General features: G+C 46.8%; 1 protein-coding gene across 4 annotated transcripts in view; it reads right to left on the reverse strand.

Moving 5' to 3' along the window:
* TMEM163 (transmembrane protein 163) overlaps positions 1 to 26524 on the reverse strand; it is a 320028-nt gene that overhangs the window by 36227 nt on the left and 257277 nt on the right. For all 4 annotated transcript variants that reach the window (XM_064484725.1, XM_064484726.1, XM_064484724.1 and 1 more), the window contains one exon: positions 6398 to 6494. In XM_064484725.1, the coding sequence (XP_064340795.1) occupies positions 6398 to 6494 (97 nt within the window). The remainder of the gene's footprint in view (positions 1 to 6397; positions 6495 to 26524) is intronic.

Raw genomic sequence — 26524 nt, forward strand, 5'->3', positions numbered from 1 at the left:
GCCAGCTACTATGAGAAGTCGAGGACTCACTCTACAGAGCAATGAAAAAACTCCAGCCATCAGTGCTGTTTTGACTTTGAGTCTCCAGTGTCCAGACAGAAATGTGGAGATCAGTAGGCATTCAAATGATAGCAATTATTATCAACATATGACCACATGTTATTCAGTGCCAGTTGGTAACAATGTCTTATTTTAATTATAATTTTTATCACTATTAGTGCCCATGACCACTTAAGGAGCTTAGACCCAGACTCTGGCCAAGAGCTCAAGGTAAAGAAATGATGGATGGTCTGCTGAAACAGGGCTAATGAGCTGGTCCAACTGAACAGGACATCGAGAGAAAGTGTGTGGAAAAGGATGGGGCTTCTCGGGCCTTAGGATCAGAAACAATACCTTCTTTTGTAATGTCCACATCAGTGGACAGAGCACGTCCACGTTCATCATATCATTTAATTCCCCCAATTTGGTGGGTGGAGTAGGGGGTGTGGCACCCATCCACAAAGAGTAAACTCTTGCTCAGAGAGGAGTCACGATTTGCTGAAAGTCACACAGCCAACGAGTGGTGAGTCAGGCTTGGAGGACAGGCCTTCGGACAGTGTGCTGAGTGTTCCCCAAGAGAATGGCCCAGAGCTGGCCACAGCCACCTGAAGCCAGAGAGAGAACCGCAGCAGTTCCAACCAGCCAGAGGGAGAGGGACAGGAGACAGGAGAAGCAGACCGAGGGGCCGTCTGAAAGGACCTCGGGCCACAAGCTGGAACTCTGATTAGCAACTCAGAAACAAACATCAGAATGTTAAGAGCAGCTGCTGCCATGGTAGCACTGTCTTCCAATGTTGCTTATTTAAATAAACTGCTCAGTTAACCCTTATCATCAACCTCTGATGGAAGCATTCTCCACATTTTGTATCAGGGAGCCCAGGGTCCAGGAGGTGAAGTGACTTGCCTGCGGGGGTCATGGGGGTACAGAGGCAGAGAGGGGATCACACCTTCCACAGGTCAGCCCACCACACCCACATCCCTTTGGAGGCCCACTAAGCAGCGTCCCTAAAGCACCTCTTGCCCTGTGATTCCACGTACCCCTTGACTCCCCTCATTCCATACCTGTCCTACTGCATTCTCCATTGCTTCTTGGTCTACCTGCCTGCGGGTTTTTCAAGAGACAAAGGAATGGGCGCAACACCCTGGTCACAGGCACAGAGTCCAAGGGGCCTGTGTGGCAAGGGGTAGGGGGAGCAGCAATAGCCGGAAAAGCCAGGGATGGGACCAGCTGGGGGCCTGGGCACCCCCCTCTGAGTATGAGAAGTCAGAAAAGGAAAAATAATAATAATAATAAAATACATATAATAAAATAATAATAAAAATAAATAATAAAAAAATATACACACACATATAAAAATAAATATATATACATAAATACATATATATATATATATATATATAAAAAGAAGTAAGACAGCACGTCCAGACCTGAAAAGACAGTGAACAGTGTCCCACAAGACCGGACAGCCCTGGACCAGGAGACAAGGGTTCAAATCCAGGCAGTGCCACCAGCCAGCTCAGGAAGATCACTTCCGCTTTCAGAGTCCCCCGTCACCCAAAAAGGAAAGGCATACCACCTGTCCCTTCTGACCGACCAAAGCAGGGTGTGGCGGCTGTAAGAACAGGTAGATGATGGTGCTCCTGTCAGAGCAGCGCACAGACCTAAGGCCGGAACTCTTGCCACTACTGTCACTGATGAGAGCTCGCGTGCCCAACGCACCGTGAGGCCAAACAAACCGAGACGTCAGAGTTTAGAGTAGAGAAAGGTTTATTGCAGGGCCCAGCGAGGAAGACAGAGTTCCCTGAAGGGTTTCAAGAAAGCATCATTAAAGGCCAGGTGAGGGAGGGGGTCGCAGGTTCGGGATCAGCTCGTGCACAAGCCTCTGACTGGTTGATCTAGAGGGAACAGAGCGGTCAACATGACCAATCCCTAGAAGCCAGATCTGGGGCCACGTGCTCAAGTGGTGAATTTCTTTCCTTTGGTGGTGGTTTTCAGCATCAGAAAAACTCAGAAACTGTACATGAGGTACTATGATCTGGGTACTTCAGAGAGGAGCTACAGCAGAGGACATGGGGGAGGAGTCTGACCAGGAAGGCCCCACAGGGTCCTGCTCGGTGACACATTTGTGGCCCTACCCACTCTCCCCAACTTCAAGAACCATCATTCATACAGAGTTTCTGAGAGGCTCTTTTGGAATCTGTCTCATTAACGATCCAACGTCACCACGTGCAGATTGCCAGGGAGCAGACTTACATGCCTTTTGCTCATGAAGCAGTTGCCATGGATGCCTGTCCCTGGGCTCCCCCCAGAGCTGGGCGGGCCTGACTTCTCCAGCACAACTGCCCGCAGACAGGCGACGTCATGGCTCAGGGCCAGCTGACTTCACAGGTGGGAAATTCCTAACTGTACAGCTTTCTTATTCAAAGCTCACCCATTCTTGCAATGATTAACACTCAGAACCGCGCAGTTGACATTAAAAAGAAAGCCCCTGGGGCACAGGCTGGGGTAGGAAAACTGCTGCTTCCGACAAACCCACAGTAACAATTTGATAGAAATCCTGTAACGAAAGGCAATTCTGCACTTGAGGGAAAGGGTGAAGCTATGACCTGGACCTAAATTCACGGCATCCAGGCCCTAAAACACCAGTCTCCCTGGTCTCATCCTCCACGAACCAGGGGCAGCCACCAGGCACATGCTGCATTTGGTCGGCAGGAAACTGACCACCCACTCCCAAGCAGGGTCTCCAACACTGTTTATAATTAGTTGCCAATTTATTTCACAGTAAACATAGGTTTCCACTTTCTCTTAAAAATGTGGAAGATCTGACAACACTGGGTCCACATTCCCACACGGTAACTCCAAGAGAGGGCCGACCCTTCCCCCAGGCACACATTACCACAGACCCAGCAGTTTCCCCTGTTCCCAGGACTGGCTTCTCTAAGCCCCTGACTTTGTGACTGCTAATTTAGGTGAGGCATCGTGGACAGACACTCATTTTGAATGAATGCTGGCCAGGGGTCGGGGGTCTAGCTGTGGCCTGCTGGCTTCCCCAGACTTCTAGAGCAAAGAGTGGGATCCCAAAGATTTGGGACTGTCAGATGCCACCAGACAGCATCTGCCTGGCTGCCATGTGCCACTCGGCTGATTAGAAGGCCTCCCCTCTGGAGGCAGATCACATGCCTTTGTTACCCTTCCCTAACTCTGAAGGCTTCAAAAACAGAACAACAGTAACACTTTCCATCTTTTCCTCAGGGTTCTGATGAGATGGCCATAAATGGGTGTGATTTTTAAATCCCACAATGGGACTGAGAAAAGATACAATGGTACAATCATGGAGAGCCTCACCCTCTCCAACCTCATCCAGGGCAGTATTAGACATTATACCTTGCTGTGGAATTGAAGTCAGTGAACTTCTTGTCTTAGGAGTATCTGCACTGAAGGACATGAGACTGCTACCAGTTAAAAATGGTTCGGCTATCAAGACAAAAACCAGGAGGGCCACAAACAAGGGTTCGTGACACAGCTATCCATTCCATATCCAGTGAGCCTCACTGCAGGTTAATTTTTAATGCCTAAATAGATGAATGTGTCAACTAGCCTAGGGCTGAAAATTCCCATCAAGAAACATTTCTTAAATGCAAATCAAAACTACAATGAGGTATCACCTCACACCAGTCAGAATGGCCATAATACAAAAGCCCATAAATGATAAATGCTGGAGAGGGTGTGGAGAAAAGGGAACCCTCCTACACTGCTGGTGGGAATGTAGTTTGGTGCAGCTGTTATGAAAAACAGTATGGAGATTCCTCAAAAGACTAAAAATAGACTTACTATACAATCCAGCAATCCCACTCCTGGGCATATACACAGAGGGAACCTTAATTCAAAAAGATACATGCACCCTAATGTTCATAGCAGCACTATTTACAATAGCCAAGACATGGAAACAACCTAAATGTCCATTGACAGATGACTGGATAAAGAAGTTGTGGTGTATTTATACAATGGAATACTACTCAGCCATAAAAATAATACCATTTGCAGCAACATGGATGGACCTGGAGATTGTTATTCTAAGTGAAGTAAGCCAGAAAGAGAAAGAAAAATACCATATGATATCACTTATATATGTGGAATCTTTAAAAAAAAAAAAAAAGACGAAATTGTTTACAAAACAAACAAACTCACAGACATAGAAAACAAACTTACGGTTACGGGGGTGGGGGGAAAATATTGGGAGTTCAAGATTTGCAGATACTAATATATATAAAATAGATTTTTAAAAGTTCATACTATATAGAACAGGGAACAATATTCAGTATCTTGTGGTGACTCATGATGAAAAAGAATATGAAAACAAATACATGTATGTTCATGTATGACTGAAGCATTATGCTGTACACCAGAAACTGACACAACATTGTAGACTGACTATGCCTCAATAAAAATATATATAAATACCAAAAAAAAAAAAACATTTCTTGGAGTGGAGTCAGATTTCCATCCCCTGTAACATGCAAAGATGTTATTCGACCAACATCCTAATTAATCACACAATACTTTCACGTCTACATTTTACCTAAGCTTCAGATTCTGATGGAATGGAACACAGGGTAGCCAGTCTGATGGAGGAAAAGGATGGAAAAATCCAGGATCCCAGGCAACCAGGAAGACCAGGGTGAGACAGCACAAATGTGAGATGGAGAGCACGGAGAATCATACATGGGATTATTTGCTTGAGCTAGCTCTGCTGAAAAAGACGAAAGTCCATAGGTTGGTACACTCCTCCCCTGATATCCACCTTTCCTCCCTGTCACTGAGATGTTAAAGAACGTGCTCCTGGCCAGCTGTGATGATAAATAACAATTAAGAACCTGAGGAATTACTGAAGGAATGGCTCTAATCTCAGTTTCAAATAGGGGAGTGGAGGGTAATTTAAAGCAGTCATTTTAATAGCTCAACTAAATGCACTGTAATGTCCTACTTCAATTTAATTTTCCCTATAAGCACGCATGCGCATGCATACGCGCGCACACACACACACACACACACACACACACACAAATCCATCACCCCCAGGAGGATTGACATATATTTTTCTAAAAGTGAAATTAAAGGTCTTATAATTTAGGATTTACATAAGATGGTACACATAGCAAACTCAAATCAAGTCATATCCTAAAAGAAGAGCCTGTATTTTTGCACTAAATCACTATGCAACTTGTACACAGGCAAATGTCATTTTGTCATGCTTTGCTTTACTGTAATTTGCGGATAATGCATTTCTTTACAAATTGAAGGTTTGCAGCAACCCTACATCAAGCAAGTCCATTGGCGCCATTTTTCCAATAGCATTTGCTCACCTCTTGTCCCCGTGTCATATTTTGGTAACTCTTGCAATATTTCAAACCTTTTTACTATTATATTTGGTACGGTGATCTGCAATCAGTGATCTTTGTTGTTACTATTACAAAAAGATTACAACTAGCCGAAGGCTCATATGATGGTTAGCATTTTTTGCAATAAAGTGTTTTTACTCAAGGTTTATGAATATTTTTAGACATAATGCTTCTACACACTTAATAAACTGCACAGTGTAAACATAACTTTTATGTGTTCTGGGAAACCAAACAATCTGTGCAGCTCACTTTATTGCGATATTCACTTTACAGTGGAGGCCTGCAATATCTCTGAGGTATGTCTGTATAGACAATCATTGTAACGGCAGCATCTTCATCTCCTGATAGATCAATCGGCTGCCTTCTATGAAGATAGCCTGACAGGTGGCTGGAAAAATATTTCTCATCACAGCATTCATAACGAGAGGGAGGAAAAAAAGAATCAGAATGCAGATCATGCCTCTCCCCCAGAAAACAAAGCAGTCAAAGACACACTTTAATATGAAATTGTGTCCTCCAGTTTCTGCATCTGAATGTCAGTGGTTCCAGAGAACCTAATATGAATAGATTTATGTATTGAAATGAAGTACAAAGGAAAAATATAATTCTTATTATAATAATCACTGAATGGATGCAGAACAACAGATGCAAACAACACAGATCGGGTCACTCTGCCAAACAAAAGTCACCCCACTTCTCTTTATGTAAAAGACTTTCAAAGTAGTCAAAAGATGTAGGAAGAGGGACACAGAAGCCAGGACCAGCTCAACTATCTTTTCCTCTTGCCCCATGCTTCTCTCTGCCAAGTCATTCACATTCTGCAATGAATTCTTCTGGGCTTGGAAAATACTGTCTATTTTCTCTCCTCCTGCCCAACTCCCCCCAGTCTATCCATAGTGAGAGGTAACGCCGGAGGCTGGTGCCCACAGTGAAGACTCAAGAAAAGAGAAGAACCTTACCACTTCTGGGAGCAGCTTCGTGGAGAGGTCATGGATGGCTTTGACCACTATGCATATGGATGACAGCAGGAATATCACCCCCAAGATGACACAGGCTCTGCAAGGAAACAAAATGTTGAGAATCTTAACTAGGAGAACGCCACATGCGGATTTACACAGTGACAGGGACACACCCAAGGCATTGGGACCCACCAGAATTGACCACTCCCACCACGACCACCCCATCTCAGAATTGACACTGAATCATCTCTAGGAGGATACAGGTCAGCATTTTATCACCCAAATCAGCCCTGTGGGAAAGGGGCTCACCATCCTACACAGCATCCCATGAATATGACCATGGAAAGGTCTTCAAGGCCATGAGATGCACCCCGCACCTGCACCTCGCAACGCAACATTTCACTCCTCCTCCAGCTGGGGGGTGCGGAGTTTAACAGCAAAGAGTGGAGGCTCTGGTATGAGGCATCCCAAGCTCTACCACTTAACCTGTTCCTTGATCTTGGTCTTCTCTTAGCCTCTAAGTCCTCACCTGTCAAATGGGAATAATATTTCCTACCTGAAGATGAAAGGAGATCATGGCCAGAGCATAAAAACGTTACACATTCATGCTGGCTTAAACACAGGAAAGAAAAGCCCACCCTGGATGTCTCCTGATGAAATGCGAGGATAGACACCTTTGGATTCTTCCCAAAGATAAAAAGAAGGAATGATGTGGTAACCACAAAAGACGAGTGTTCACGGCAGGGAGGAGCGATGCTTTAAAAAGAAAAGAGAGTAAAGAAGGAAGGATGAGGTCAACCAAGACCCCCACCCAGCACAGGAGGAGGCAGGAGCAAGTTCAGGATGAGGCCAAGGGTAAAGCCAGAGGGTAAGCAGCCAGGGGTGTCGGGTGGGAGCTGGGAGGAAGTCTATGGGGCTTGGGATGCAGAAAACCACCCGCAGGAGGGAGAGAGGAAAGAAAGGAAAGAAAGGAAGGAAAGGAAGGAACGAAAGGAAAGAAAGAAAGAAAATGAAAGTAAACATGAGGAAATGATATTAATACAAGGATCACAATACAGATTGAAAATGAAAAGAGAAAGAAAGGAGAAAAAAGATACAAGAATGACCACAATCAGTCCTACATCATTCCTGTCCCAGCCTCAGGTCTCCGCCATTTGGTGGTCTCCTCAGCCCTCTTCCCCAGCTACTAAATAAAATCATTTTTCATTACCCAGCTTGGATTCCCTTCTCTGGACTAACAGAAATGGCCTGAAGTGGCACCTACTTAGAATCCTAACCAACCTAGAGACAGACACGTTCCTCCGAAGCCAAAAGTCAGAAGCAAGCAAGTAAACAAGGCTGCCTGGAGTCCAATCAGCAGGCTTCAAATGAACCCACTGGTTGTAGGTTTTATTCTTCCAAAAACACAAAGAGAAGAGATCATTGAGGGCTGGGGCAAAACACAAAAGAACACAGAGACGTAGGGACAACAGGCTGGGGCTCTTCAGACAGACCTGAGCAGAAGGAAATCCGGGCCCAATATACCAAGTAGATGATCCGCCACAGGGACCACACATCCCCATAAGGAGCCTGGGGGGAAACACACGCTCGAGGCAGGAAAAGATAATGCAGGCACAAAACACATGGGATGCAGCAGCAGGAATGAAGAAGGCTAACGTAGGCAGGGCGCCCAGGGCTGGTGACCACAGTCCTGGCGGGGCGATGGGGACGAGGGCCACAGTCGAGAGGGGAGTCATGCAGGAAGGAGGTGGCCTACTGGAGAGCCCTCTAGTGACTGGAGGGCAGGACGGGGATGCCAGGGCTTGGGGGGACCCATGCTCCCAAAGCAATTGTCCCGAGTCCCAGCCATGCCGCCGGGAAGATGACCATGGGCCCGCTGTGCCTGGTACTCGAAGTAACCCTTCCTACCTGCAGGCTTATGGGACAGTGAGAGGTGCTGGTTCCGGAAAAGAGCCTAACAGTCAAGCCTCCGTTAAAAAAAAAGTCCCGAGCAACTAGCAGAGTCCCTCTGACTCACCCTTTCGGATAAACTCAGCCCCCAACTCAGCTTTTCCACCCTGAAGGCATGTAACAGTCACCTGGGGAATTTTTTTTTTGAACAGTGGCCCAGAGACCACTCCAGTTCAATTTTATCAGAATCTCTGAGAGTGAACCCGGACATCTGTACTGGTTTAAAAGCTCCCCCACGCAATTCCCATGTGCACCAGGGCTGAGAGGTCCACGTCTAGACCCAGGGGAGGCCCCGTCCTTAGGGTGCATCCACTGTGGGGTAATAAGCCACAACTGTCTAGACAGAAGGCAGAGAGGGAGCAGTCACCCCAGCTGGTGAGGAAGGAAGGGTCTAGTGGCCCCTGAGAGACATGCGGTGGACCTGTTACCCGAGCAGCCTTCTTCCCCTGAGACAGGAACAGGGCAGCCGCCTGGGTGCTAGACCCTCAACAGACAATCAGTCACAGCATCCTCAGAAGTCCCCACCTCCAAACTCCTCTGGGGAAAGGAGCACATGTCTGAGCTGCTTCCTGACAGGGAAAAGTGATGCTGCAGGAACCCAGCTTTCTCCAGGTCACTGCAGGCACAGAATGCACAAAGAGTGGGTTTGGCACTTGTTGGATTTTGTTAAGGAGATGAATATAAAAGAAGCAGTGGTGTCCCTTACATGATATTTGCTTACATATCCTTAATCAAAACTACCGATAATCCCTTAAGGGCCGGAACCATATTCTTCTATCTCAGTATCTACAGCAGCACATAGCAGGTCCCCCTTTCTGCATCTGCAGAGTGGATGTAATCCTTAAATGCTCGAGTAATTACTGGCTGATTCGTGAGCACCCACCCCCCAACGGAGTTCAAAGGGGCATCAACCGCTTACCAGTGGGGCCGGGAAGAGGAAAGAGACTCCCAACATGTCAGCCAAAATGCCTGTGGAGTAGCCCACATTGTAAAACAACTCTGAAATGTCATGAAAAAAAATCAAAAGAAATTGATGATCTGGTTGATTCACACTGAATCTTATAGAACTGTCACATTTTCTTCGCAAGTGTGCTCAATACCTACGAACATGCTCAAAAATGTTTTAAAAATTTATCTGCATCTTCTTTTAAATGTGTTGCCAATTCAAAAGCCACAGTCACCCCTCCTTCAACACTGCTGGACGCCTGGGTGTCAGAGCAGCTCCCACAGTCGAAAGCAGCTATTATTAGCAGAGGGTGTGATGCAATTTTTTAAAACATTTTATTAATAATATATTGTGTTTACACAGCAGCTTTCTCCTCGGGCACTCAGAGTTCTGCACATCAGCTCATAAATGCCCTGGTGGCCACTCACCAGACCTGGGGTTTTTTTGTTTTTCTGCTATTTTATGGATTGGGGGGTAGGGCCCGGGGAAGAGGTATGATTCATAAAAACAAGGAGTCGAATGGCAAGTCAAGGATTCGGAGACTTGCCCAAGGTCACCAAGGAGTCTGAAGTCAACCCAGAAATAGAAGCCAGGTCTCCTGACTCCTTGGGTCACCTATCCAGCCACTTAAAGGCTCTGAGCATCCATGTGGCCTCACACCACCACTGCCCTGGGACTGCAGCAGTCTCCAGGATACAGCGAAAAATTGGGGTCAGGAGCAAATACTGCAAGTACGGCTGCTTTTGAATCAGCAAGGGTGAGCTGCTTCCTGGTTTGGGGGAGGAGGGACGGGGAGCGGGGGAGGGCACCTGCTCCATCAGCACACGGGCAGCCTTCACCTGGAGAGGGCGGTGTGCCCGCTGCCTGACAGCAGTGAGGAGCCAGGTCACTGGGGTAAACAAAGACTTCTCCTCCCCTCCAGCCCACATCCCAGGGGAGGAAAACACTGAGTCACAAAGAGGCAAATGATAGCTTTTACAATGTTTTTGATTATTTTTTAATCCACCTGCTGGCTTATTGAAGTGATCTTCAATCCTTACTCCATCCTTGTCTGTCCTGTCATGATTTTCCCTTTCCTAAACACAAACTACTACAACCTTGTCTAAAACAGAGAAGCAACAAGGGTTTACTGGATCGCACCGGGAATGATACCCAGTATCTTGTAATAACCTATAATGGAATATAATCTACAGAAACAAAAAACACAAGACGAATCACTGTGCTGTATACCTGAAATTAAAACAGTATTGTAAATCACGTATACTTCAATTAAAAATAGTAAAATAAAGTTTAATTGAATTTTTCAAAAAAAGAAAGAGGCAAATGAACTACCACACCCTTCCACATAATCTCCCAACCAACCCAGATTAAAGCTGCGTTTAAATTCCCACAGGGCCAAGGGTTGTCAAAATGTGTTCCACAGACCAGCAGTCCTCAGCACCACCTGGGGACGTGTTAGAAAGGAAAATTCCAGAGTCTACCCCAGACCTACTGAATCAGAAACCCTGGGGGTGGGGCCCAGCAATCCGTGCTTTAGTAAGGCTTTCTGATGCTCACTGAAGTTTAAGAACCACTGCAGCATTAGACGTGACAAAGACGCACTTCACAACTGAAAGGAGACTGGTAAAATCCGAAGAAACAGTTAAAGCCACTGGCACCTTTTTTGTCCTTCTGCTAAAGAGCGCAAGCTGCTAAGAGTGAACAGCACTGTAAATCCAGGAAGAAGCCTGCAGTCAGCATTCACTTTTGCCTCCGAAATTGTAAGAGCGAAATCTATTGGCAGACAGACCCACTCACATCCAGAACGGTAGAAGGCTGGAAGTCTGGGCCCTTGTCAACTGCAAGTTTATAGGCCTGTGATTCACATTAACAAAGCCTGGGTCCTACCACACCAATTCTAAGTTATCTTCCAAAGAGAAGCTTCTCTAGTCATCCCCTAATTTATAAAAGATCTAAAACACAGTAGCCCTGGCACTTCACCAATTCAATCCACAGCTTACAGTACGAATGTTTTATTTATATCTTTCACCCTAGTCTCCAAAGCACTTGTAATCTGGGATGCTGTTCAAGCAAACGTGAAATAATGAAAAATGGAAGTCAAGTGGCGAGTACACGTGGTACTTGGGGACGCACGGTTTCTAGTGCTGCGTCCTCTTTCACTCCATGTATTCTGCCATTTTAAATAAAGCAATAAACAAAATCAGTTAGGAGGCAGGACAAAGGGAAGGAGAAAGTGTGCAGAGAGTGCTCTGAGCCATTTCTCATTCTCTGTATCGGCCATACCAAACTGTCACCATTTTATTCAAGACTCCCTGCCTCCTTCCCTCCATCACCACCAACATCCACCTCCTCTCCTGCTGCAGGAGTTCCCTCCTCTCCTCTCTCCGTTCCCACTCATCTTACCTGCTGGGGTCCCCCAGGCTCTCCACCCCATCTCCTCTCTCTGCCCTTGTTCACATCCCTCCTCTGTCTTTCTCCACAACCTCATCCATCTGCAGCTTTACGAACAGGTTGTGGTGAGGGGGAGAGTGGCTTGGACCAGGGATGGTCACTTAGGCCAGAGCTCTTTGGGCACATGGTCAAACCCTGTCCATGGTAAGATCATCCATCTCCTCACTATGGAACCGCTAAGGAGCTCTCCTCACTCAGCAAATGGCCCTTTGCTTTTATCTGTAATAATACACCAGCTGACTCAGCCCACCCAAGTGAAATCTCATTTCCATAGAACTTCTTCCCTGGCTTCAATTTAAGGAACAAAAGTCAACATGGGGTATTTGTTCAAGAAGGAGATTCCAGACCAGCACAGTCTAATAAAATTTGCTATGATGCTGGAAGTTTTCTATTCTGTGCTGTCCGATGGGGTAGTCACGAGTCATGTGTGGCTAATGCAACTGCAAAACTGAAATTTTAACTACTTTTAATTCATTAACATTTCACGGTCAAATGCAGTTAGTGACTTCCATATTGGACAGTGCAGCTGCAATGGGTGGGCTGAAAATACAGAGGCTCACCTAAGTGTGTGTGTTAGGGGCGGGGGTGGGTAGGAGACAAGGAGAGAGAGAGAGAAAGACGCCTAGGAGCCACTCATCACCATCAGGGAAGGTTATGTGGGCCTGCAGTGACTGCTCTAAGAAACTACGAGGGGGCACCGTGCCTTCGGTACCTTTCTTCAATCAACGCAGCATTTCCCTCCCTCCATGAACACCCAGCTCACAGGTGTACCTGCCAGGTCTCGCTCTTGTCCTCATCTAACGCCCACCAATCCCAGGCACGTCTCCTGCTCCACCGGGGTAACTGCATTCATTCTCATTTCAAGGGCTACAAGCCAAGGCTAAGGCAAATAAAATCTATTCCCAGCCTCCTGAGAGCACAAATCTGGGATGGGAAGCCAGAGAATCATTACCGGACAGGCATTAGTTGGGAATGTGGAAACAGACAATGAACAAGGGACAAAATGAAGAAAGGGACCAAAGTGATGAAACTCAACCTAGGGACCGAGTGGGGGAAAGGCTGACCCTGCAGCGGGACATTTAAGGCTGACCTAGAAGCCTGGACATGTACCACGAAGCAGAGAAATCCTGGGAGGGCAGCGTGCTCCAGGCAGAGGGAACTTCTTAGGCAAACGTGTGAAGACGTAACACTGTGTGGTCCTGCATCCATGGAAATTCCAAGTGGAGCTGCTCTTCCTGGAGCATCTCTGGCTAGGGGAGCAACAATGCAAGGGCCACACGTGGAAGGGCCCCTGTGTCCTGGAAGTCCCCTCAAGATGGCGGGCACAACACCCATGTAGGCACAGTGGGGCATAGATGGTGCAAGGACCAGTGTATCGTATTTAACAGTTACGTATTTTAACGTACATTAGACAAAAAGGGATTATCAGCCCATGCCTGCAAGGATATTATTGCCTAGAGAGAAAGTTAAGCAGGATTATATTTAAATAAATGTTAAGTAAATAACAGAGTAGGTGGTACATGGGAGAGGGCAAAATCATCAAGACGGAACACAGGCATCTGAGGATGAGCAGGCCTGCGGCGGTGACAGGAAGCTACCGCAGGACTTTGAGCAAAGGAGGCCCATGCTGTGATGTGGGCTTCACAAAGACCCTCTGACTGGAGTCAGGGTTGGGAGGGATCGAAGGGAAGGAAACTACAGGCAAAGACAACGTTAGTAGCCAAGAAAACAAGCGATGAGCCCCTGCAGAGCAGCTATGACAGCTGAGAGCGATCAGTACAGGAAGACCTCGAGAAGGCAGAATTGGTGGAACTTGGTACCCGAATGGAGAGCAGAGAAGGATGAGAGGAAAACCCTGGTTTTGAGACTGGCCAGAAGGAAGGAGGTAGTGGCACATCCAAAAGCAGGAGGAATGATGCTGGAACAGGAGAGCTGGTAACGAGTCTGGCGTGGGACTTGCTAAGCTTGCGGAGGGATGTCCGGACAGCCGGACACACAGGGCTTAGCTGAAGACGCCTCGCCTGAGCCCGGCCTCCCAGGGCCATTTTCCTGGGCCCCTAGGCCTCACGTTGCTTTCTGGTGGGGGTTGGGGGTGGGGGGCGGTGTCGAGAGATGGAAGGAGAGAAAGGAACAGGCAACAGCCATTCTAACGACTGCCAGACCCCACCCAGGAAGTCTCCTCTCAATATACACTGCAAGTGGGTGCATGCGGAGACTCGCGGGCCCAGGCTCTTTCAATCCACCTACAAACACTGACTGACACCTACTGTGTTCTGGTGCAAGGATTTAGCAGTGAACAAGAACGTGAATAACTACCTGTTCTCATGGAACTTACGTGGGGAGAGACAGACAATGAGCACGTGAAGAAATAAGCACATTCTACATAGAAACAGAGCGACATAAAGGAGACTAATGGGGGGGAGTTATTTAACACACAGTAGTCAAGCTTCTCCCTAAGGAAGTGGCATTTAACCAAAGAGACGGGGCAGTGAGCTGTGCAGCTACCTGGGAGGGCACTCTGGCCAGAGGGGACAGAGAGCAAAGGCACCTACACAGGAGGGGACGCAGCACATTCCATGAACAGTGATGGGACCCACGTGGCTGGAGCATGGTGGCCACACAGGGCCTTCCAGTCATGCTCAGGCCCTGGGCTTTTACTCCGAGCAGGACAGGAAACCAGGATGAAGCAGAGCAATGACTCCTGTTTAAACTGCATCACTCCAGCTGCTTGGATGAGACCAGACCAAAGAGGGACACGGGTGGAAGCAGGGAGACCAGAGGGAAGGGAATGCTGCCGGCACCAGATCCTGGCTCAAAAGCTGTCAACTCCTGCCTTAAACCGGAGTTAGCATACATCTTGAAGAGAGAAGAAAGGAAGATAGAAGAGGGAAAAACCAAAACCAGATGGAACCAGCTGGAACCAAGACGGCGACGAATCTGCCCTCCAACTGACCATGAGTCTCATTATACATGGATTTTCCTAAAATAGCATATTAAACGAACCACTACCGTGGTCATGACCGGAAGTCAAGGACCAAAAAGGGATACAAAGAAGGTGGCAGCCCACCCCCTCAGAAAGCCCTGCCCCTTCCCAGGTAGACCAACGCCCACACCACCCCCCCATCACCAGCCTCACTCCTCCTCCCCTTGTCTTCACTCTGTAAAATTAAATCCCTCTTGCCTGGTGGGCCAGAAGTTGATCTGTGAACTCAGTGCCCACTTCTCCATCCTCTGGCCACTGAATAAAGTGTGCACTGCTTCAATCTCAGCTCCGGTTTCGTTTTAGGCTGCACAAACCCAAGCAGAAAAAGCACCTTCCCCTCCGAGGCAGAGGGCCTTGGCTAGGGCTTGGTCCTGAGCAGGGTCCATGCGACTTAGTTCAGTAACAGTAACAACATGATCCTGGGAAGAGATGATGCTAGAATAGGGCAGGAGACATGGAGGTGGGCGCGGGGGCTGGTTCCTACCAGTTCTCGTGAGATCTGGGCAGACGTGCTGATACTTCACTAGGTTGAAAACAGTGAATAAGAGAAGTGGACTGGTGGGTTTTAGGGAGATTTAAAAAGGAATTTCAGAGGGGTGGGGGTTGGTAATAACTCAGTGGTAGAGTGAATGCATGAGGTCCTGCATTCTACTCGCAGTACCTCCATAAAAAAATGAAAATAAAAAAAAAGGAATTTCAGGCAAAGCTCTTCCTCAGGAGAACAAGAAATCTTACTATCAAGCAAACTGGTTACTCAAAGTGAACCATTTAAGTGCATTGTCAGGTCAATTATCTGTGCACCAATTTCAGTTTTTTCTTAAACATATACTGAATGTTTACTTATCTATGCATAGAATAGACAAGTGTTCTACATGCAGGGGGATACCCAAAAAGAGTGGTAACAGCCTCTGCAGAAAACACTGGGGAACAGAAGCATGCTTTTCCATATATACCCTACATGCTTATTATATATTTTGTAAACAATGTACATGTACCACCTATTGAAATAAATAAATACTACACCAATGTTGAGATTGAGGGAAATATTTACTGAGGGTCTACCAGATGCCAAGAAACCTATGATGCACTAGACACAAAGACAAGACATAGCCCTTTCCCTCAGAGTAGGAAAGAGGGCATTTAAAGCATACAGGAATATCCCCAGAGAAGCTGAGACTGAAGTTAACTTTGAAAGAACCAAAGAGGTTAGCCTGGTAGAACAGTATGTTCCAGGGAAAGCATACCTAGAAGGAGGTCGGAATCCATTCAGTTAGCACAGGTTCCCTGCAAACCTGCTTCGTGCCAGGCACCATCCTGGGAGCAAGTCATGCAGAGAGATGGGGGAAGCACATCCAGGCAGACGGAGGAGCAAGGCTCTGCGACAAAAGTCTGCTTGACTTGATGGAACATCATCAAGGCTGAAGAGGAAGGAGGAAGATGGTAGAGGTGAAAGCAGCCGGTGACGGGCACATAGCCTTACAGCCACTGGAAGGATTATTTACAAGAATGGGGAGCCACCAGAGGCACTGACCTGAGGGTGACATGGCGTGACATGTTCTAACAGGACTGCTGCCGCTCGCTCGGCAAAAGCAGAAACAGAGAAAGCAGTTGGAAGGCTGTTGTAACACTCAGGGGCGAGAGTGACAACTGATACACAGGTGAGAAAGTGACAAATGATGGTCTCTTGGGTCAGGACTGAAGCATGGGAGAGGTGAGTCTCTGGATATATTCCGTTTCAAGTCTTGGTCTGTTCAGGGATACATTCTGAGGGTACCGTTGACAAGTGTTGCTACTGTATAGTATGAAATAAACAAGACTGAAGAATGATTCGGGGGTTTTGACCTGAGGAAAGTGAGGGATGAGCTGCCGTCTGCCGAGACAGGGAGACTGCAGGAGCAGGGTTTGAGGGGAGGGGGGCGATCAGAAGTTTGGTTTTGGACACACTAAGTTTGAGACATCTGTCAGGCATCCAAGTGGAGGTGCTGAGAAGGCCATTAGAGACGAGTTTAGTTTCAGAGAAAAGTTCGAGTGAGGACATAGACTGAGAGTCATCAGCACCCAGATTGTATTTAAAGCCTCGAAAGTGGACGAGATCATTTGTTCAAGAATCACAAGTGCCTCAGTAAGGCTGGAGTGGAGGTTCCTTGAAGGATCCTGGCCAAGAAGCTGGAGAGAGGTGGGCAGGGGCCAAGGCTGAAGAACCACACAGAAAAACCGAAGTTGTATAAACTTTCTTATGAAGACCATGCAGACCCCTGACCACTTTGAAAACGGAATAAGATGGTTAGATTTGCATTTTCAACAGCTGACTCAGGCAATAGCTTCCATGAACGTCTGCTGGGCCTGACCTGCATCCCTGGTCCCCCTTCAGGCCCCACTCTCCTCACAGGGAGGACTGTACCCAGCCACCGCACCCAGCCTTGGACCAAGGCACTCAGCCCAAGCTGGGGGTCATCAGATATTCTACCCCTGGTCTTTGAATCCAAGATGAGTTATAACAAGGACTGAACTCAGAGACGATTCACCCCATGGTAGGGATGGCTGGAAGGCTGAACTCAGCTGGGACTCTGGACCACAGTGGCTAACCAGTGTCCCTCAGGGTAACTAAGGTTCCTTCCTACACACTTCCCCCAGGGCAGGCATTCCCCGAGAATCAGGCAGAAGCTTCCAGGCCTCAGAAGTCATGCAGCATCCTTCCAGAGTATTATATTGGTTATAGTGAGTCATGAGCCTGCTGAGATTAAAAGAAAAGGAAAGAGACACCACCTTTTGATGGGGGAATGCCAGGGTAACACTGAAGGTCGCATACTAGGTTAGCAGTCCTTTGTGTCTGGAGACGGTCTCAAGCTAAGGTCAAAGTAGTTCATGCAGACAGCCAGGTTCTGTACCTTTGCGGACAAGAGGATGGATGGATGGATGTCAGAAGAAAACAAGGAGGTCAGTTCCCAGTAGGCAGATTGCATCACTGTTCACAGCAGTTGGATCTCACATTCCTACCCTCGCCACGTGCTTTTCAGCACCTCTATGGAGGGAAAGTGTGCATCCTGCCCATGCTCAGGCTTGGACACATGACTTGCCTTGGCCAATGGAATGTGAGTGAGGATGACCTACACCATATACACTGCACTTGAGCAGAAGCTCTACATGGCTGGCCTTATTTCATTTCCATCCTGGGCCACAAGAACAACAATCCTCAGGGAGGAGCCATTCCTTCAGCCCAAGACCTGGAATGAGAACTGAGGCAGCACAGGGACCCAACAAACCTCAGCTTAAATGGGAAAATGACTGGGAAATTAATGTTTATGGTTTAAGTCATTGAGATTTGGGGGTTGTTTGTTACTCGAGCAAAACTGACAGATATAAGGTTCTTGAAAGGGAAAGCTCTGATGGCCACGGCAGCAAAAGGCTGCCTCTAACAAGCAGCCCCTGGAATTGGAGGGCACTGCCTATGTGAGGATCGCTGTGGAACACCTGTCTGAGAACAGAGAGGAATCACAAGTTTCAGTCCATCCCACAAAGCAGGCAATTCTGCTATCACAGATAAGCAAAGAAAACCACTTCTTGAATGAACAGTTTTAATGGATCCCCAAAAGGTATACAAGAATAGAAGCCTCCTTGTCATCTCAGGAACTCCCTCCTCTGTGTGGCAGGCATCAGGTACCAACTACTCTTCTGTCTCTGGAAAATGAGAGGCCCTATGCCCTTAGGACACATGCTTATTGGCATGACTTGGTTAATTGAATCTTTTCTTCCTTTTCATCCCTATAAAAATACTGTATCATTTCCTTGGTAACCTATTCTCCAATGTTTCTAACCTACTTGATTACAGCATTTAAAGTAATTGGCCTAAATTACTCATGCTCTTTGATCCACTTCTGGGAATCTATCCCTGAAGAAAAAGCTTTCTTCAGGAGAATGTAGGCGTCCTATATTAGCATTATTTATTTTTTAAAAAGGAGTAGTTAAACGTGCCATTAAAGGAGGGTTTAAGTAACTGTGATCTATAAATTCAGTAGACTATGGGGGAGGGGGGGTCACTTAGGTTTATTTATTTTTAGAGGAGGTATGGGAATTGAACCCAGGAGGCACGCGCTCTACCACTGAGCTGTACCCTCCCCTCGCCGTAGACTATTAAGTGCTATTTAAGACTGTGTTTGTCATTAACAAAAAAGTGTCCAACAGATGAAATAGTAAGTGGAAAAGCAGGATATAAAATTGTATGTATGCAGATTAGAAATATGCAAAAATAAATCTGAACCTGAAGGTGGTAATTTCAGTGGGAAATACACTATAAAGTAACAATGGTGAGGAGATAGACTTTTTTCCCTTTCCACTTTTCTGTACGCTATACTTTTACAATGAAAAGAACACTTCTCAAAGCGCCTCCTCCAGCTGTATCATTTTTAACATTTCCTTGTATGTAATCTTCATAAGACAGCAAATGCTGGTCTCTCTCAAGTCTCAAACTTGATAGCACATATGAATCCAGTTTGAACTGAGCACCTGCTAGATGAGGGGCACAGGTGGGAGGCATGCTCCCCGGTGGGTTACAGGACTGCTGCCTGAGCAATGGAGAAAACTTCCACCCAAGCTCTACTGTTCACGTCCCCTTGTCCAAGACTCAGTTTACTTATAAGTAAAATGGGAACAATAAAAATACTACTTTCCTTCCAAAAATATTGTCAATATAAATTAAGATGATGGATAGAACACCCATGTGTCATTAAGATGATACTGAACACATGTAAACTTCTAAAGATCACATTTCTAATTTAATCCTGTGGCATTTTCTTCTATATCTGGGACTCTTGATAAAACCCACCATTTAGCATGTCCCACCTGAAGCAGTCTTAGGGCCAAGTCCTATGGGTAGGAATTCCCTGGGGCAAACACCCCTTGGTAGGTGGCTACGAGTTCGTGTCTTACAGAGAACTCCCATGGAACTTCCTGTGGACTTATCAACACTGCCATCTGTTAAGTTAAAAGCGCCGAGAGAGCAGGATTCAGGCAACAGGACATCTCGGGAAAGTCCATGAGCTGCCCAGCGTTACAAAGCCAGTCTGTAGCTCACTTGGGACTCAGATCTACATCTGAGCCTTGAAACACAGACAAGCTAGAGTTTTCTTTATCTGGATGTTCTGTCAATTTTAACGTACACAATTTTTCCACACAGTTTTGTGTACAAAATTTTCTACCTTAACCAGCAGTACTGCCGGAGTCACTGATCCGGGGCTGGGCTCAGGAGTCCTGGGTTCTAGATCTATCCTTGCCACTAACGTGGGGAAGAACAGGACAGCAGTGAAAACCCGTCCAACCTCAGCTTCCTCATTTGAGAGTCAGCAACTTTGATTTCATCACCAAGGTCCTGACACCTTCGAATTCTGGTCTAAAGGCAACAGTGGGGATTCTGGTTCATTAAAGGTTTTTATTTTAAATCAACAGGGTTGAGGCACAGATTGATTTGCATATCTGAGATAGAAGAACTGAGCAGCAGGCATCATTTACCTACTGGCCAATTAGGAGGACAAAATACGATGTGTAAATTAGTGAGCTTGCTTTCCTATATTACTACAGAGCTGTCAGACGGCAAGAAAGATTCACCATGTTTTTGACTGGGTCTTACTTATTTCTGCAACTTCTCCGTGACCTATACATTCAGACGCTTTGAAAGGCTGACATTTCCCAGAGTAAGACAGAAAAAATGGAAAACAAGGAAAGAGAGCACTTTGAAAGAAAGAGTTATTCATCCATTGAGGTGGGCAACTAGTTTTCTAAACAGAATGATGGCTTTAAATTATCTGAGTAACATGAATATACTGCAGCCTCGCTATACTATAACTTGGGAAAAACACATTAATGAGTAACCCTAAAAGCTTTCACCTGGAGGAGCTAGTTCCTGAAAATTCTGAAACTTTAAATGACACTGATGTCTCTCATTAGAATCACAGAAGGCTAGAGGTGGGGGTATAACTCAGTGGTAGAGCGCATGCTCAGCATGCACAAGGTCCTAGGTTCAATCCCCAGTACCTCCGTTAAAAAAAAAAGTCACAAAATGCTAACATTTCCCTATAAAATTGCCTATAAATAAGCTATTGATTTGGTCCCCAAATCAGAAGTGTAAGCTGACAACACCACCAAACACACCACCATAAGAGAGAAATGCTAGTGCTTACACACCCATTATCACCCTGCCCATTTGAGGAACAGTAAAATCAAGGAGCCTGCATGTGACTTGCTACAGTGCTGAACAAATACAAGAGTATCTCAGAGTAAATAGGTGGGGATTTTTAACCATGGTTTTGGGGGCGAGGGGTTCACCTGAAAGACTGTGGGGAGCTAGGGGGTACAGCCAATGCCCCTGGAGCCACACCACCTCCCCTCGGCCAGCTCAGATTACAGCTGCAGCCCACATGGGAAGCCCTGGGCTCCCGCCCATCAGGGTGGCATGGCCAATACTTCTCAGAGGCCGGGAGAGAATCAAGCCCCTATCACAGGGGTGACCGTAAATCCACACCTCTCTATCGGCTTCTCCTCCCTTCCTGTCTCACTCTCCCCTCTGCCTCACGCCTGCCTGCTGGGATCACCCCTGGAATCAGTGCTCAATCACCCACCCACAACCAGGTGCTTGCCCAAGGCCCCAGTCTGCAGCAGGAGGACTTCCAGGAAGCATTTAGAGGAAAGACAGTCACGGTATATTGTCAAAATAAAAAGAAAGCAAGGTGATTTGGAGACAACATGCAGGAACTCAGTGTCTGACCACAAATGTCCGTGTGAACAACCAAACGTAGATCCAGGACTGCCACTCCAACATGCTCCTGCTTTTGAGATGAAATCTGTGCAAGGTCCTCAGAATTGGGCCATCTTCCCAGACTCAAATGTTCAACCAAAAGCAACAGTCCTGGGCACAGTTGTTGCAAGAGCCTCTAATTCCCTATTACCCTATAAGAAACTCACAGATGCAAAAGGAAGGCTATGAGTAAACCAAATTGAAGTAAATGGGATTAGGGAGTCAAAGAGAGTGACACTCTTCCCCTTCAAAATCATTACATATTTGGCCTCTGAAGTCTATAGATTTTCCCTTTTGGGGGGCAGTGTTTAAAATTTGGTACAGCTCCATAAAAGGAGGCTCAGCTGAGTCAGGGCTGAGGTCTCTGTCTGCCGCAGAGCAGCACCGAGAACAAAGCCGCATCTGGGTGTGGACCAGGGAGGCACGGATGAGTGTGAAACAGAAAGACACATGAGCTTCCTGTGGCCAGATGGACACAGAAAGTTTGACCAGTAGACCTTCCGATGGCTGGCACTGTCGAGGAGGGAGGGGAGGACCTGAGTGCTCAGCTATCTGAAAAAGCTCCATCAGAAAGGCAGAAAAGGACAGTGATGCATGCAGCTTTTAAACACAAACATGCCTGCACAGTTAGGGGGTGACCGAGGGGAGGGGGGCTGGTATGGACAACTAGGTACCAAACAAATGGTATTCAGGGTCATGCCTGGGGGCACAAAGTACAACTGCCCCTCACTATCTGTGGGGCATTGGGTCTAGGACCTTCACAGGTACCAAAAATCCATGGATGCTAAGTCCTGTAGAGAAAATGGGTAGTACAGTCAGCCCTCGGCACCCATGGGTGCAGAACCCACAAACACAGAGAGCCAACTGTAGGGGCAAAGACAGTTCATGTCACCCGTCCCCACCCTCAGGTTCATTTGGAAACCAAACTCTCGTACCAATATAAAGGTGAGGGGCAGCAAGAAAACCCTGTTATAACTTACCTACCTGCAAATGCTACCAAAGGGAGGGAGGGACCATTTTAACAAGACAACCTGTCACTGTATTTGATACATCCACACATTCCTCCAAGGAATTAATGTCCAGAAAAATGACTGATCTGTCAACTCATTCACTAAGGATGTGGACACCTCTAAAAAGGAATTACACACAAACTCTGTGAAATCTGTCTTAATGCCCGGATTATCGGCAGGAAGAGTCAGAGCTCTGGTTGAACCTTCCACCTGGCTGTGAGAAGATGCAGGAGAGAACAGAGCTCAAAGCCGAGGCTCTGGAACCAGTGTCTGGCTATACAGTGACCCCAGGGCTTACTAGCCATGTCTGACCTCCGGAGAGCTACTTAACTGCTCTCTGCCACAATTTCACCATCTGTGTAATGGGGGTGACTGCTACGAATTAATTCACATACAGAGCTTATTAGCACGGTACCTAGCACAGAGGTTTTTCTTTTTTTTTTTTTTTTTAAGTGAGCTATCTGGATGAAGCACAAAATGTAACTGATTCAAACACACAAACTTCTCTCTTTCTTGGTCCACACTCCCACCTTCCTATGACAGACGGTCTACAACTCACCACCCGAAGTCCAAAGTGTCTTTTTCATTATAGGTTACTACAAGATATTGAACATAGTTCCTTGTGCTACACAGAGGAAACTTGTAGAATTAGAGAGCTGCTCCTTTTGACCCAGGGGTGTCAGCTCCACCTGCGCAACACCTACTAAGGGGCCGGCCCCAGGGTCCAAGCTCTGCTGCACTACCGCCCTAGTCCTCACACCGGTCCCGTAAGACACGTGTTATCAACCAACTGGAGCAGATAAGGAAATCAAGGCTCAAAGGGCTCAGAAGCGAGTTTAAGGTTCACAAGCTGAGGCCTCGTCGATCAGCATCGCTAGAAGCCCAGGTTCTGGCTGCCCACCATCCTGGTTCCCGTCTCATTCTGTGTCTCTACTTCTCCCAAGCGTGAGCAGAAGCTCTGATGATAACCCAACATTCCACAGCCCCACCCTAAGCTGTAGAAAATGTCTGCAGTGGGGTGGGCACAGACTCCGGGGTCTTTATCAGCTCCACTGATGATGCCTGATTGCCCCGAAGTCTGCGAACCAGACACTACCTCGATGGCCTTTGTCTGTGCCGATCTGTGAGGAGGGCTACTGGGGGCTTGTTCCCTACGGAAGGCAGAGACTGGCTCTGCTACAGAAAGACACAGAGATTCCCGTGAAGAGAAAACAACCACACAAAACAAAATGCCCGCTCAGTGGATGAGAGAGAAGGAAAGTGCATGGATGTGCATCCCTTGACGTGGGGACGCCAGCTCCTAAGAGAGGACATGCGTCTCACCCATGCACACTCGTCTTTTAAACTACTTTCTGATGGCTGGAAGTGCCTGCCAACCCACCAGGGCTTCTCAGCTGCACCCATTAGATAACCTGATCCCCTCAAAGTCCCATGACCAGAAATTACCGGGACAAGTTTGTAAATGATCCGCCATGCCTGTGTCTGGGGGATCGGCTCTAACAGAGACTTTACCAGAGAGTGCCTTTATTTTGCCAAAGACAGAAAGAGCCTTGTAGGGCAGGCTGCCAGCCACCCGGGGAAAATGATCATGGGGGCAGTAGAGGAAAGTTGTTCATTATTCCCACCACCATACCTACTGTTGCCAGGACCCCAATTTGCTCTAATTTATCTACCCAATGTTTCTGAATTACAGTAAACTGCAGCTGCTTGTTTTAAACCAGGGGGTAAGAAAGATCAAATCCTGGGCATGTTGAAAGAAAGATGCCACATGGCTCTGGGCAGCCCCGACAAGGCCCGTTCCCTTCCTAATTATCAGCCCACTGGCTTCCCGACAGATGGAAAAGAATGACATCGCCCCGAACGGAGCTTATATAATGAGGCCCTGGGTAATCACAACACACGTTCAATCTGCACCATTAATGCCAGAGGTGGTTTCACCAAATTAGAGAATTAGGGTCTTGTGGATCAAGACTGATGGGTGTGTACACAGTAATTTTATTAGCCATTATCATGCTTTGTGTGAAAAGGGCTGCCAATTCAAAACCATGAAAGAGATATGTAATTTGCACCCCTGGCTGATTTAATAGCTTGTCGGTGGGTGTGTGGGTGGGGGTTGGAGGGTGTGTGCTGTCGCTGAACTGTGACAACATCGAGGAATAAAAACATCACCAGCCAGTCAATTAAGGGAATTATTCATGGGCTTGTTAAAAGGTCGCATGCCAAAAACTTCATTTAACAGAAAGGAGCTGAGATATGGCATTCAAAAAAAATTTTTTTTAAACTCAGAGATGATTGGAAATGGGAACAAGCAAAATTTCACTTAGAAATGTACATAAAGCCATTCCCAGTATCTTTCAGAGTTCATTGTTGTGGGAGTTGGAGATCTGCAGATACTAATATATATAAAATAGATAAACAAGTTTATCCTGTATAGCACAGGGAACTATATTCAATGTCTTGTAGTAACCTATGGTGAAAAAGACTATGAAAACGAATACATGTATGTTCATGTATGACTGAAGCATTATGCTGTACACCAGAAACTGACACATTGTCAACTGACTACACTTCAATAAAAATATGTATTTAAAAGTCCATTTTAAGGAAAAATTATTTGAGCGCTTCTGTGCCCCACCCCAAGCCCCCAGCTTCTCAGGCACCTACTGTTTCATCACCAACTGGCCATCTCCCTCTGCCTCAGGCAGAGGAGCTGATCTTTAATTCATCTTGCTATGAGTTACTCTAGTCACTGAGTGGCCTCTTCCAGGCACTTAGGATCAGTCTAGATGCAGATAAATGGTTTTTCTCCTACTCAAAGGAATAAAAATGCCATTAAAGAAAGAAATGTGAAGAAGAGACATGGGTCCCTAAAGTCCAACATCAGGAAGTCATGTTACACACCAGTGACTTCACCCCCACCGCCAACACGACCACTGCAACACATCTGGCGCGGTATGGAGACATGTTTTGGTTGTTATAACTGGGTGTGTGGGTGTTAGCAGCATCCAGTGGGTAGAGGCCAGGGATACTGCTCAGCATCCTCCAATGCACAGGACAGCGCCCCTCCCCACAAAGAACTATCTGACTCAAAGTGTCAACAGAACTGAGGTCCAGAAACCCTGTTTTACTTCACTATTTTTGATCCTCGCCACCCAAAGTGTGGCTGGTAGACCAGCAGCACTGACCTGGGAGCCCATTAGAATCCCAGGCCCCTTCCCAGACCTCCTGAACCAGAATCTGCAATTTAACCTCCCAGAACCATTTGTAAGGGCACTAACATTTGAGCCTCACACAATTAGAGCAATGGTTCTCGAAGTTGGCTGCTCACTGGAATTATCTGGGTAGCATGATGCATGGGTCCCACCCTCAGACATCCAGGTGGAGCCTCAAGACTTCTCAGAGCTCCCTGGATGATTCTGATGTGCAGCCATGTGTAAGAACCACTATCTTCAAATACAGGAAGTCAGGGCTACTCAAAGTGTGGTCCCCAGACCAGCGGTATCAGCACCACCTGGGCACCTGTTAGAGATACACACTCTCAGCTTTCTTTTACCTCCTGATCAGACTCTGGGGTGGGCCCAGCAGTGTGTGCTCTGACAAGTCCTCAGGGGATCAGGGCCCCTGAGTCTGAGCAGCACTGCAGTAAATGACAGCTCCCACCTCCTGCCACCCAGCAGTGCTGACTGCTTGGAATGACATCATTGTGTTCTTCCACATACCACAAAATCAGATGTTCATTTATGACTGAAGTATTATGCTTTGCACCAGAAACTGACACAACATTGTAAACTGACTATACTTCAATTTAAAAAAAAATATATATATATATATATATATATATACACTAAAAGATTAGTCACTGAGCAGTCTTGTGAGGGCCCTGGTTTCCTTTATTGGGGCCCCGGGAGTGTTGTATGAAGGTGTACCCAATAGAACGGACAGTCTGCTTTTGAATTTGACTTCTGGGTTAAAGGTGCAGGTACAGATGGTTTGGAACCAC

Source organism: Camelus dromedarius, chromosome 4, assembly GCF_036321535.1.
Source record: "Camelus dromedarius isolate mCamDro1 chromosome 4, mCamDro1.pat, whole genome shotgun sequence".
NCBI classification, from domain to species: domain Eukaryota; kingdom Metazoa; phylum Chordata; class Mammalia; order Artiodactyla; family Camelidae; genus Camelus; species Camelus dromedarius.